The following is a 14360-nucleotide window of genomic DNA, read 5'->3' as shown; positions in this document are numbered from 1 at the left end:
GGTGTTTATGAACTTCTTGTTTGTCAGTCCCTTATTCTTGGTTTGTGGTGGCAGTCATGAAAATCAGAAATTGCATCCCTAACAGCTTTCCAGTGATATCTATGATATTTTATTGACGTAACAGTTCAAAGTGATGATATAACCACCACACTCTACACGATCTGAGATCTGATTCAAGGAAATCCTGTTCTCCTTAATTGAGTAATGATCCAAAGTCTGGTTAAGGAGGCATTTAGTCAAGTTCAGACCTTGTTTTTAATCAAAGTTCTCCACCCTTGAGTTGACGAAGCTGAGTCAAATGTAAGAAAATGCTGATTGGTTCATGATAGGTTTCAGTTGTGTATAAATTGGAAGAATGTGCATCATGTTGGTGACTCTAGAAACTGGAAATATAGAAGCAATTAATTGTTACAAAATCCAAACCAGTTGTGATGTCATTGATTTGTGCAGGTGCTTGAGACACAAACACTGGTAGGCATAGTCATACATTTATCACTGCTGGGTTCTCACTTGCCAATAAAGGTCCTTTACTATAACGCTAAAACCCTAGCAGTGATAGTAAATAACTTGATTGCATTCTTGTCTTACAAGTCCCTACAGTCATTAACACTAATACTTCCGTTGATATTCATCGAATCAAAAATATTTCCACAAATGTAAACTAAAACAAAATCGAACAAAAATTAAAAAAAATAATGGCAAAATTAAACTCAGTAAAACATTCATTGTAAACCAAAAGTCACTATGTTCTGTTCTGATTGGTTGGAAAACATGATCAAATGGTATTTTTTTATTCCCGGACACTGCAAGACTTTTCGCTGTGTATTGACACATAGAAACATTGCAAGCAATTGTTTTGTTGTGTCATCAACAGTCATGACGTCATTCAAATCATATTGTGACGTAAAGATAAAATGACGTCACAAAGAGCAACTTCAGATGCTGCCATGAGAACGTGCTGAAACGGCCAGCTGATGACGCTTCACTGCGGTACTTGTACTCGATGTAAATGAGTGCAGACAGTAAAACCCTTTGGTTTACTTTTTTGTTTACAATGTTGCTAAACATCATGTGTTGGCCAATTTCCAGGTGTTATTGAGTATTTGAAGCACAGGAATGTTTCATTTGCAACCTCCAGCTGATGCCATCTGTTCCAAATGTATTTCCGTGCTTCAAATACTCAATAACACCCAGAAATTGGCCAGCACATTATGTTAATCTCCTAATTGACACAAACATTCACTCAAACAAATCACATCAAACTTTGCACATTAAACACTCCGACATTTCCTCAAGCATTCATACAAATTTTCATCAAATGGCATCAACTATTTAACCCATCATTCATGCAAACAATTATTCCAATATTAACAGACACAAAACATTCACATAATACACATGTTTATAGTGTTTGGTGATAATGCTTTAAGTTGCAATATTTTCTTGTGTTTTTGTTCATGTTTGTCATACAAGTTAGTGGGAATAGTTCACGAGGAAATCTGTATGACCTGTAAATGTATGCATACAGAAGGTCCTTTAGTCTTTTGTGTGTAATGTTGATTATATGATGTGCATATTTCCAGAATAAATGATATCTGACATTCCAATTGTGTTTGTTTTGAGTTCAAAGAACAGGCTTTAGTCAGCCTGTCAAAGAATAATTCAGCAATTTGAGAGATGTACTTATCTTTTAAAGGGAACGTATAGTACAATGACGATAATAATTGTTTTAGCATGGGACTTACATCCTGGAAGTGCTTTGCATGGGATCAGGTTATCAGACGCACTGACATGGATGACACATGTGATCATATCCCAGTTGTCATCATTTCCCAGTTGTGTAGATCAGGCACATACTTTTGATCACTGGATTGTCTGGTCCAGACTTGATTATATGCAGACTACAACTGGAATTTTGCAGTGAGTAGCATTTAAAAAACAACCAACCAATCTCGGCAAGTGACGGTGCACAGCCATCTATGTTCGTAATTAGGTGGACAAATGGATCAAGTGGTCAGACTTGGTTGATTGCTAGTCATCTTACTAGATCTATATTTATGTTTGTTGCAAACACCAAGTGTTGTGAATTATCTGTCCTGAGGCGGACACGGCTATTTGAGAAAGTAGGGGTGCACAGTTCATTTTCACCCGTTTTCACACAGTTTCAGTGCTCATTTAATAAACTTTCCGGAGAGGAGGGGGGTGGGGTTGCCAATGAGAATTTGATGAAACAATTGCTCATTTCCTAACAGAGACTTCTTGAAAAAAAATTCAAGTCTCCTGGCACAAGGTTGCCATTCATGGTAAGGATCAAGGAGATTCGTTGCGTCAGTAGACAAACCAGTGAGACTTGGACTGGGTACTGAAGGGTTTATGGTTGAAGTACATCACATTGTACGATATGTTCAAGAATATTACGAGAGCCCATTGGGGGAGTTGTAACAAATCAGGTTTGTTTAATTCACAGACTGTGAGACTGCATAGTGATGCTGCAACAAGATCGCTTTATGTCAGCCAGTTTTATAGACTGGTGACAACATCTTCTCCCCTCCAGAAAAGGAGATTTTCAGAACAGTCCAGGAGGTTATCCTGTGACACCTATGGTACTACAATGCTTCTGTAACCAGAAGCTGTGCATGTTTGTTGTTAAACGCAACGCTGGATTCATCAATATCCCTGCTATGTGGCAGCGGTCTGTAAATAATCGAGTCTGGACCAGAAAACACGGTGATCAACAGCATGAGCATCGATCGGGGTAGTTGACATGTGTCAACCAAGTCAGCGTGTCTGATCCACCGATCCGCAAGTCGTATGTTACCACATCAAATCAAGAAGTTACACAGTATGTTCGCTATGACTGTTACCTTCATCTCCTCACAAGTCATCGAGCGGATGTTCACAAAGATCAATGGCTTACTAAAGATCTATCTGACTAGTCCAGTCACAATGTCTACAGCTGGGCGATCTTTTTAATCACTGACACGTCTCAAGTTACATCTGAGATCTACGATGACTCAGGCACGACTGAACAACATCTTACCGCATACGCGCAAGCACATTTCAGATGAAGTGCCGCTGAATGACATTACCATCGAGTTTGAAGCTACAAATGACAGAAGACAAAGCTACTTGGGATCATCTCCCCAAAAACAACTTCCACAGTGAAAAGCACATGATATATGATAACTGCATGAACTCTCATCTTTCATAACTTCAGTTCCCCAAATAGATGTGACAATTTTGTGTGTTTTAAGGAGTCACACGCCTGTTATCTTTACGTATGAGGCAATTATTGATTCTAAAGCCCTGTGAAGGGTGACTGTTACAACCTAGTCTGTCATCCGAAGTCTTACTGAAATTCTGAAAGGTCCATATATGTATCAACAAATTAATGTGTGTAAATTATGAATGTGATGGTCCGCGGGATTACAGAGACAAGGCTGTCGTTATCAAAGATTTCATTCGTGTTTACTTGGCCAACAAACAACAACAACAATGTGACCTCGAGATTTGATCAAAGACCATGCCCTTTCGGATTCTGGAGATTGCAAATAGCAAACGATTGGTCTGTAGTGTTTGAGTGGAAAACATACAGGAGGCAATATAGGAAGCAAGAACAGTGCACGAGGAAGTGGTGATCGCTGTCTGTCCGGAAACTGTACATGACAATTGCGAGCCTTCGTGAAGAATGTTATTACTCAACTTAAGCTAACACAGAAAGAAACCAAGACACGTTAATGTGAAGCTCGGTACAAAGGAAAGGTGGAACTGCAGTACCAGCAGTGCGATCTGAAACAAGCATGGCAGGGACCAAGACGATGACTGGCAATACAAAGCAACGTTGAGATATAGTTACAACAGACAACAAAATCTTTGCTGAAGAATTTAATTCATTTTATTGTCGATTTGACTGTCGTGATTTCAGTCAAGAGAAAGAGGGCATATACCAAAACATAGAACATTCGGATACTTCTGTACCCATCACTGACGGTGACGTCCTATAGAGCTTCGCGTGTGTCAACATCAGAAAGGCTGCAGGATGGTATTCTACTCAAGGAGTGAAGACTACAGCTGGCTTCAGAATTCACACGCCTGTGCCAATATTCGCTGGACAATTGCTCCACCCAGAGACGTCAGAGAACATACCTATTCCAAAGACGTGCAAGCCACAAGAACTGAATGATTATCTGCCATTTGCACGAACCTCCATTGCTATGAAGTGTCTCAAGGGCATCGTTTTGAAGTTTCTGAAGACAGAAGTAAATCATCTACTTGACCCTCTACACTTCGCACTCAAATCCAAGCGCGGAGTTGTTGACGCCACACTCTCTCTTCTCAATAACGTATACAATCACCTCGACGACTCAGCCTCAACCCAGCTCCACGTCCACAATCCACAGAGGGACATCTAGTGTTATCTACCCCAAGAATGAAACTATATGTTTTGCCTAGGTTCCCGAAGTTGTAATGGAGAGAGAGATACAACTTACATTTTCATCAGCAACTGTAATTTGGTCCATGCAGTCGGTGATGGAACTGAGTGGTCAGGCTAGGTTGACACATGTCATGTCATCGGTTCCCAATATTGCTGTTCATCACTGGATTGTCTGGTACAGGCTCGATTATTTACAGACCGCCGCCATATAGATGGATTATTGCGGAGTGCGGAGTTAAACTAAACCTGCTCACAAACTGTTACCGCATGGGCAGCCTGATAACATTACCAGCTTATGCGTACATGGAAAACAGCAAGTTACAAAATGAGAGAAGTCCGGGACCACACTGACGTCTAAGGTCCGATGTCCAGTTTCAGCGCAGGGCCGTAGGCGGACCGTTGGACCAGTAGAGTCTGCTGTCCCCTGTATTTTTGTACAAGTACATTTAATGCATCGCAGTATTGATATAACACTCTTTAACGTTGATAGTGCACGCTAATTAAGAAAAGTTACTACCGCCCAGCAGCACATGCCTAGACATAAACATGCCTTCCTCAGACAATGACAATGTTTGTAAAGCAAGAGGTATACAAATTTAGCTTTCAAAATAATCTAGATCAAAAGTTTGCAGTAAAAGGAAAAAGATATTGCTTTCTTTGATGAAATAGCCCATACCGCTTTGCAAGGACTCTTTCTGATATATAATGAAATGGTTTCCAAATTGCTGTCCTGTGGACTAGCTATTTCTGAAAGTTACTAGTCCACAAATTAATTAAATCTCCCGAAATTTGACTGTAAATACCGGTTTCATCATTCAGCTGCTGATATGGTGAACATTTTTCACGCCACAATCTTGTATGGTTTAAAAGTGGATTATAACTTAACAAGAGAGTGATATGTTTACAAAATCATCCCATGAAAATTCACTGGCCAGTCGGGCCAAGTAACTAGAGAGATTATGTTTCATGCTTACTATTATGCTCGTGGATTACTTTAAAACGGTAAGTCTGAGACCTGCGTCACTCCACAGGCCCTCGTATCATTGCGAGGATTAAAGATTAATATTTAATCCTCGAAATGACACGATGGCCTGTGCATCACACTGGCATGGCGTGGTATAACAGACTTTAACAGACATATTTTCATAGAAATTATTTTTGTCCGGTGTATATACATTAAAATAACACTTTAGGAAATAAAAACACACACGCACACCAACAACTGGCCTTAACTGGCCTTAAGCCGATGTAACGTTGATGTAAAGTTGGGATCCTTTGGGCTACTTTCGATTCCGAGGGCTGGAGGTATCGTGGATCTGCTGTGGACGGGTTCCAGTCAATTCCCCACCCAGACATTTCCCACACATACAATCCCCCTTTCGGACAATTCCCCACACATTAACAAGTATAAACAACAAAAGTGATACTGAGTTGCTACTGGGATTTGAATAAAGCACCCGTCTCCGTTCTCATTTCCCCTCACTTCCTTCCTGTCCGATCTTGACACGATGGAGTAATTAGCCATAACATTAAAAAGGAAGTTACCCATATAAGTATCAAAACTTTTTGCAATTCGACAAAAATATAATCAACACCATATTCTAGTCGGAGGTGATTTTAATGCAAGAATGAGCAACTGCCAAGATTATATCCCCAGTGATGATTTGCAATATATTCATGAAAACAGTGAGGACTACCCCTCTGACTATTTTAACATCCCAAGAAATACAAAGGATAACAAAAGACACAACAAATATGGTGTTTCACTTGCAGATTTATGCTGTACACATGGTCTTCATGCACTAAATGGGAGACTATTCGATGATAAATTAGGTAACTTCACTTGTATAACCCATAATGGTGCCAGTGTGGTTGACTATTTTATTTCAAGCACTGACTTATTTCCACACTTCAGCTCTTTTAAGGTACTTGAGAGGGATGAATCTAACCATTTCCCTCTATACTGTGTTATTGTTTTTCCTAGGGTATCAGATCAACCAGCTCAATCCAATAATCAACCAAATGACCCAGAGCAAATGGAACAGGAGAGCTGGACCAAATACTACTGGTCTCAGGATACTAGTAATACATTTATGCTTCATTTCCATGAGCTATTTCTAGAACATTGTGATGCTATTTTTAGGCAGATTGAGGAAAATGTTGAACAGAGTGTGGAATCCATAACTTATCTTTATCAAATTGCAGCTGATCAGTTTAAGAGAACTTACAGAAAGCCAGGTACTGGTACTATGAATATACATCAACCACCTTGGTGGGATAATGAGTTGGAGGAGATCAAACACAGAAAATACTCAGCCCTGAGATCTCATAGGGCTGCTGGAGGTAATATTGATACATATATATATTACAAACAGCATTTTAAACTTAAATTCCATTTAAAGAAAGAATATTATTTCCAATGTCAAAGAAAAAGACTCATTGAATCAAGGAATGACCCAAAACAATTTTGGAAAGTGTTAAAATCTTGTAACATGAATATAGCAGTTGTCCCGGGAATATCTGTAGATAAATGGTTTAAGCATTTTAGTGAACTTTTAAACTGTGTTTCCACTGATGACAATACTGAGGATGTATGGAGCAAAGTGGGCACATATACCGATATAGAGGAGGAACATCTGTCGATACTAAATTGCCCTTTTTCAGAAGAAGAGGTACTCCTAAGCTTGAAAAATGTTAAAAATAATAAATCACCAGGACCGGATGGACTAGTTGGGGACTTCTTCAAAGCCACTAGGAATTATATTTCACCCATATTAACAAAGCTGTTCAACAAACTGTATGACAGTTCAGTCTTTCCAGAATGTTGGGGAAAAAGCATCATATGCCCTTTGCATAAATCAGGTGATAAAACAGATCCGAACAACTACAGAGGAATTTCACTGATCAACTCCTTATGCAAGATTTTAACCTCTATAGTAGACAATGAAACATTGGTGTGATAATAATAATAAAATCTCAGAATCACAGGCTGGATTCAGACATAACTATTCAACAACAGATCATATTTTCACCCTTCAAGCTATGGTCACCAAATATCTGTCAAAGAAAAATGGAAGGTTCTACTGTCTTTTTATTGACTTCTCCAAGGCCTTTGACTCTATTAACCACAAATTACTTTTTGAGTGTTTGAAAGAAAAGGGTATAAAAGGAAAATTTCTCAGATTTATTATTAACATGTATTCTACACTCTGTGCTTGTGTAAGAACTGATTCGGGGTTATCACCATATTTTAAATGCAATATTGGTACCCGTCAAGGATGCACGTTGAGTCCACAGATCTTTATTTTATTCATAAATAAACTTGCTCAAATGCTGGAGGAAGAAGGTGGAAGGGGTGTCTTTATATCAACTCATATTCCTGATGTATATTCTCTGCTTTTTGCTGATGATGTATCAACTGTGTCAGACACTGCCCTACAACTACAAAAGAAAATTAATGTTGTTGAAAAATTCTGTACAGCTACGGGAATGAGAATCAATTTGAACAAGTCCAAAATTATTGTTTTTAGAAATGGGGGTCCTCTTCGTTCTTATGAGAAATGGTTTTTAAATGGTGAACAAATAGAAGTTGTAAATATGTACAGATATCTTGGGATTGTGTTCACTCCTAAGTTGTCATGGACTAAAGCACAATCATGTTTAGCAGCTCAAGCAAGCAAAGCTATGTTCTCCATCTATAATTACCAAAAACATTTTGGATCTATTAATCACAAGGACTATTTTAAAATATTTGACTCCATGATTACTCCTATTCTGTGTTATGGATCAGAGATTTGGGCAACCACTTACTGTAGATATATTGAAGCTGTACATATTAAGTTCTGTAAGACTTTTCTCAAAATCAGCAGGTGTACCAATAATAGCATGGCTCTTGGAGAGTGTGGCAGACTCCCACTGCAATACCATTATACCTCTAGATCAATAATGTACTGGGGCAGACTGCTGCAGCTACAACACCATAGACTTCCTTATCAAGCCTACCAAATACTCAGATCTCTTGATGATAACAATAAATCTACCTGGGCTTCACACATAAGACAAATACTTTTTCAATATGGTTTTGGATTTGTATGGATCTCACAGGATATTGGTTGTATAAAAACATTTATATCTATTTTTAAGCAACGATTTTATGACTGCTTCCTTCAAAATTGGCATTCTGCACTTGAGTCTTCATCAAAATGTAAATACTATTCACAATTTAAATCTTTACTTAATGTTGAACACTACTTGTCCTCAGACCTCCTACCATATCAACGGAAAGTTCTAGCTATGTTTCGCTGTAGCAACTTTAGATTAGCAGTTGAAACCGGTCGCCATACAAATACACCATATGATCAACGTCTCTGCCTCTACTGTCACTCTGCTGGTTTGAACTATGTCGAAGATGAGTTTCATGTCCTCCTTATCTGTAGCAAATACTCAGAAATAAGAAATAAGTGTTTCACAATCCAGCAGACCCATCCTCCTACAATTGAAACCTTTGTACGTTTACTTACCTGCACCAACATTAAATGTCTTAAATCATTAACTACATTCCTCTCCACTGTATTAAAACTAAGAAGTAAATCCATTACATCAACAAACTGACCATGTACTTCAACCATTACTCTACACCTAGCATGTATATATTATATATTTTTGCATGATATTGTATTATGGGCCAGTGGCCTACATTACTGAATAAAATGTCTGTCTGTCTGTCTGTCTGTCTGTATCAAAACTTCCCAGTTAAACATACCAGTTAGCCCAATCAAAATTGTTTTAAAATATAAATTTATTATTTTTAGCTTGAAGTAAATAATGCAGTTCAATTAAGTCACTTTGATCTTATCAGTTCACAAGCAAGTTGAATAATTCGGGAAAACGTGTGTGCGATAGTTAATTTGCGTGGTGAAAGAGATTATACCCTTGAAACTTGGACTTGATTAAGCATTACAGACGTGTCAAACATTCAAAGGCTGAAAACAGTAGCCGAAACACTGCAAAACTAAGGTCCAGATCACAACTAGAATATACGAAACATCACCATCGAAAAAAACTTTTTGTGTTTCTTTCATTTTGAGCCGTCGCCTAATATATACAGTAGTCATTTTGCCCGGCAAATATGCAAATTCAACGTTGTGTATGGACAGACAAAGAAATACTGTTCCGTAATGTATAAACCAGTTACATCAAGAAAGGACAAAATGGTCTTTTCTAACAAAGATCCACATCCACACAAAATAACATTTAGTGATGAGACTTCCGTATGCATGAATCGAACCAACGTTCTCTATCGGCAGACTTCACGATAAATAAAACGTGATTAAGCGATTACTTCCCCTTGACAAGTGCCTTACCAACAGGGCATTGTGGGTACAGAACAAGGCAAGTGTCCGCCATATTTATTAGGGATGGCAATTTCTGGATTGACAGCTAGTGTTTTAATCCGTAACTAGCGTCTATCCTCTGCACAACGCAGGAATTTTATACACGCTGGAAACTTATTATTCTGTCTGCAAGTCAATATGAGTGCTGTGGATAACAAAAAGGCAAAACGAAGGAGAAGCAAGAATAATACTGTCACCAAGTCTAATGCAAGTTCCAACGTCTCAAATAACACCCCACAAGGTTCACATATTTCATTGGGTGAAAATGGGGAAGCTGAGGTAATAATTGTGTTGTCTTTTAGTTCCATCATTGTGTTTTCTTGTATAAGATTGATTATTCTATCCGTGTCCATATTTGGAAGTCCCAGTGTTTGACAAATAGTAATCGTTGTGCTTCAACGCAAGGCACAAATGTGCATTTCAGTGTTTAGAACTCGTGCTGTGGCATGGGGGTGTAAATGTGGGAACCAAGTATAATGCAGGTCAGAAGTAATAATTTACCTCAAAGAAATCTTGACAACCGTGTTTCAGTGCACATGCATCTGTGATATACTCGTGCACGAATGAACCGTGGCATGCTCATACTTGACGTCAATACATCGCTGACTAGTTCATGCACCCTTCGATCACCCCCTCTAAGACTGTGGTGTTTTTTTTCAAGGACAGTTTGAAAGAAAAATAACATGCTACTTATTTTTTGCAGTCTGTACGATGCCAAGTGATAAGACGAGACCTTAAATTACACTAGACTTCTATATCCTAGTCACTGGTCATACTGTCAGACATAAAGTTGCAGTTTATAACATCAGTCAGACAGTTGCAAACACGTTGACATTTCTTACTAGATTATAAAAGTATAACTTCAATTACTTCATTGACCTACATTCATTTGTTGTCATATGTATTTTACAGTTTGAATTATAAGGTCATTTTAAGTGTTTGTTTCTTCAATACCAGAGACTCCTTTCTTCAGAATGACATGTTCATAATGATTAAAATTCAGTTGTGTAACTTTCTGACACTTAAAGTACAAATAGAATATGTAGTCAGTTGCCATTCTTAAGAGTGCAGTCTTGTGCAAAAGTCATTGTTTTAACTGGAATCAATTATGTGTGAAGTAGGATAAAAAAAATTCTGAAGAGACCCACCCTACACACATGACAGTAGATATGAAACCAACAGCATAAATTGACAGGTTTACCATCACATGAAGACTGAGTACAAATGTGATCACTCAGTTCATATGCAGAATAGTGTAAGTTATGGCCATTACCATTGTAAATACTGGTACTTCAAATTGAAATATCAGCACAAATAATAAGCTGACTCAAGATCTCTCTCCTGGATGTTGTATTAAATCTCATTGTTTCAATGCAGTACTGGACCTAAAATTGTTGACAAGGGCAATGTTGGTAGGTTGATTGATTTGTTTAATGTCACTCTCGGCAGTATTCCAGTTACGTGATGGCTGTCTTTAAATAATCAACTAGATCACCAGACAATTTAGTGATGAACATAATGTGCATCGATCTTAGGCATGGGGATATGATGACATGACAACCAAGTCACTGAGTCTGTTTTTTTACAAGCATTGGTTACTGGACTTGTGAAGACCAATTCTAACCCAGATCTTCACGGGTAGATAACTATCATCGAACTGCTCACAATATGAACCACCATTTTATAAAGTCTAGATGCTGTGGTGGTGTCACTGTTGCTTACTGATGTGGTTAAGTATTCACTAACTTCATACAGTTAATTTGACAGTGTAACTCAGGAATACACCTCTGTCTACTAAACGAAGACTGAGATTAATCTCAATGTTTGCAACGGATGGTTGGCAAATGTTTGAAGGAAATGACGTTTGTACTAATAATTGTAGGTATAGCATACACATCTTAGTGTTTGGCTGCTAAATATTTTGAAAAGTCAGTATATTGTTTCTCTGGTCATGCTGCAAAATGTCTTATACAGCAAAACACTGTAGCATTATTAGAATCAACTCCATTCCTTCATTTGGAAAATGTGATTTGCAAGGAATGCTACCTTCATTTTAAAGAACAACTAAACTAAATTTTTCATTTTAAAGAACAAGTAAACTCAATTTTTTGGTACTCTTTTTATCACTGCATATGAAAGACTTCTGGTTAGTCATAAACGAAACACCATTTTAAAAAAAAAATAACTTGTGGTTAATTAATACCAAGCTCTTAAAAGTTGCTAAAAAGCCGTCTGCTTCTCTCTCGCCGCAAATGAAACCGCAGACTGGTTATGTAACTCTGTCGTCAGAGCCCTACAGTGACGCCATAGAAGGAATGATTTTCAGTTAGATGTATAGAAAATGTGTAGGAAGCTCGTCATTTTGCTGATTTCTCGACGTCACCAAAGACATGGCGAATTGTTGTGTTGCTGTCAATTGCTTCTTGGGGTCGGATGATGGTGTCACTATGCACAGATTTCCACCGGACCCCATAGTTTGTGCTTAAATTGGTTGTTAGTGTGTGCGAAGCAAGCATTGTGGAAGCCTGTGGTATATACTAAATCCATTGGTTCTCCCCCTACCATGCTTTCAGGATAGAAAATGGAGTTAAAGTTTCATCGAGTTTATAAAATCAAGACTGCTTATTACACATTACTGACCAAAAGGATTTTGCATGAATATAACGCTTTCTTCCTCGGAAACAAGGTTGTGGTCGAAGTGACAATATTATCGTAAGTAATGTTATACTGACCCCTTATATTGACCGCTTCTAAGAGTGAAATTATGTTATAAGCAATATCATGTAAAATTCTAATGTCCATCAATAAAATACATTTTTTACTACCTGTTAAAAGTAATTTTGATTTTGTAAGTCAGTGAAAAGAAACTTCAATAGCATTCATCCTAAGACAGGGCATCGTCATTTTTGAAAATCGTGAAGTCAGATCCATTTGAATTAATGAGATTATGGTTTGTTTTCATCAAGTTAGAAAAAACTACTTTCTACTAGTAGTTAAATGTGTATTTGAATCATTACCGAAGGAGTTTGCATGACACATCCTGTAACATAACCTAAGCGAGGTCGGTGTTAAAGTGAAAATACTGTGTAATAAATTTCTTCACTTGCTAAATTTACTTGGTTTGTTACGTTCACTCACCAGTATGTAGACACTTGTCAATATACGTCTTTATACTTGGTCTTATAATCCTAATTACTTTATAATCATACTTGTATGCATTTTGAAACTTAATAAAAAGAAGCGATCTGCGGATGTGTAACTGGAATGTAATATGTAGACATTTTATAGTTTGCCTATATGAATCATAATTCGCACGCATGCCCTAGTGTATGTCGTCTGCATCATTATAATTCATGACAAAAACAATGATTCTGTTGAAAGCTACAACTTAATAAAAACAAAAATGCAATTATTAAAATTAAAGTTACAGGAGCAATGTCAAGCTATTACCTTGTTCGAGGAATGTATCCATCAATATCCACAAAAACGAGTGATACATTATTCATCTGCAGATTTCCCAAGTGATGTGTCTTTTAACAGTCTAATATACGAAAAGGTGATGTATCTTTTCAGGTTTTTCACATTGCGGTATAGTTCCATTGGTCACCCAAGATAGCACACCTGGCAACAAATTGCATAATGTGTGTCATTCTTAAGTTAGTTAATTAGCCAATAATGAGCAATCAATCAATGTATTGGCGGTTAATCCTTTGAAAGAAGGGTGTTGTTTTACATAGACACAGACATGACAATGTGTATTCAGTATAGATTAGTAAATGTACATACATAAACGCTACCTTTTGACAAATTCCCCCATTTAAATCCGCATAAAACTAATTAATCAATCAGCGTGTTATTGGTTAATCCTTTGATCGATCCAGACACAAGAAATGCCAAATGGGGGTCTTTGTCAGGTAATGTGAGTTGCGTTACCACTAATTATACCTGTTATAAATTCATTAACTGAACATCAAGTGAATGAATACAAATAACGTGTAGGTTTATACCACCTAACACGGATTACAACCTAGCTACACCAAGTGATTTTGACAGAAACATCTATGAAACAAGGGTTGTAACTTGAAAACTAGGCAAAGCAGGAGACAAAACTAAGTAATAGCAGATTGTGAGAACATATAGCTTTCATTTTTCACAACAGCTTTCACGATTTCAGGTTTGGTGTTTCTTTCACAGTTTGCCAAATATGTTTGAATTTCAAGATTGAATGTGTCTCTGAGCATCATTTCAGTACAGTTCATTGTCATCATAATGTGCTAACAACATGTATTTGTCTGAACAGAACATTGCTTGACTCAGAATTCAGGCTGATGACTCAAATATGATATACATTAAGACATTATTTTGTACTAGTCATTGTGACCCAATGTGTCATACATGATTGTATTTTCATTTCTGTTGTTCCTGAATAATCATAGTATTTTGTTAAGTCAGTCTAAGTAATTTATCCTCAGTACTTTTCGTTACATTCTACTACTGAGTCTAACAAAACATTATGGGAGGTGGCGTTAACC

The 14360-nt window shown here is 37.5% G+C and overlaps 1 protein-coding gene across 8 annotated transcripts in view; it reads left to right on the top strand.

Annotated features, from left to right (window-relative positions):
• The first annotated feature begins 9762 nt into the window (after positions 1-9762).
• LOC137266373 (protein FAM193A-like) overlaps positions 9763-14360 on the top strand; it is a 40950-nt gene continuing 36352 nt past the window's right edge. For 2 of the 8 annotated variants that reach the window (XM_067801867.1, XM_067801869.1), the window contains exon 1: positions 9792-10107. In XM_067801867.1, coding sequence (XP_067657968.1) covers positions 9967-10107 — 141 coding nt within the window. In that variant the 5' untranslated portion in view covers positions 9792-9966. Of the gene's footprint in view, positions 10108-14360 lie in introns of all 8 variants that reach the window. The other 6 variants (XM_067801871.1, XM_067801870.1, XM_067801866.1 and 3 more) reach the window with 6 other exon arrangements.

The sequence above is a fragment of the Haliotis asinina genome, chromosome 15 (genome assembly GCF_037392515.1).
Source record: "Haliotis asinina isolate JCU_RB_2024 chromosome 15, JCU_Hal_asi_v2, whole genome shotgun sequence".
NCBI lineage: Eukaryota > Metazoa > Mollusca > Gastropoda > Lepetellida > Haliotidae > Haliotis > Haliotis asinina.
The sequence above is the reverse complement of the archived record's forward strand: the minus strand, read 5'-3'. Positions and strand labels throughout refer to the sequence as shown.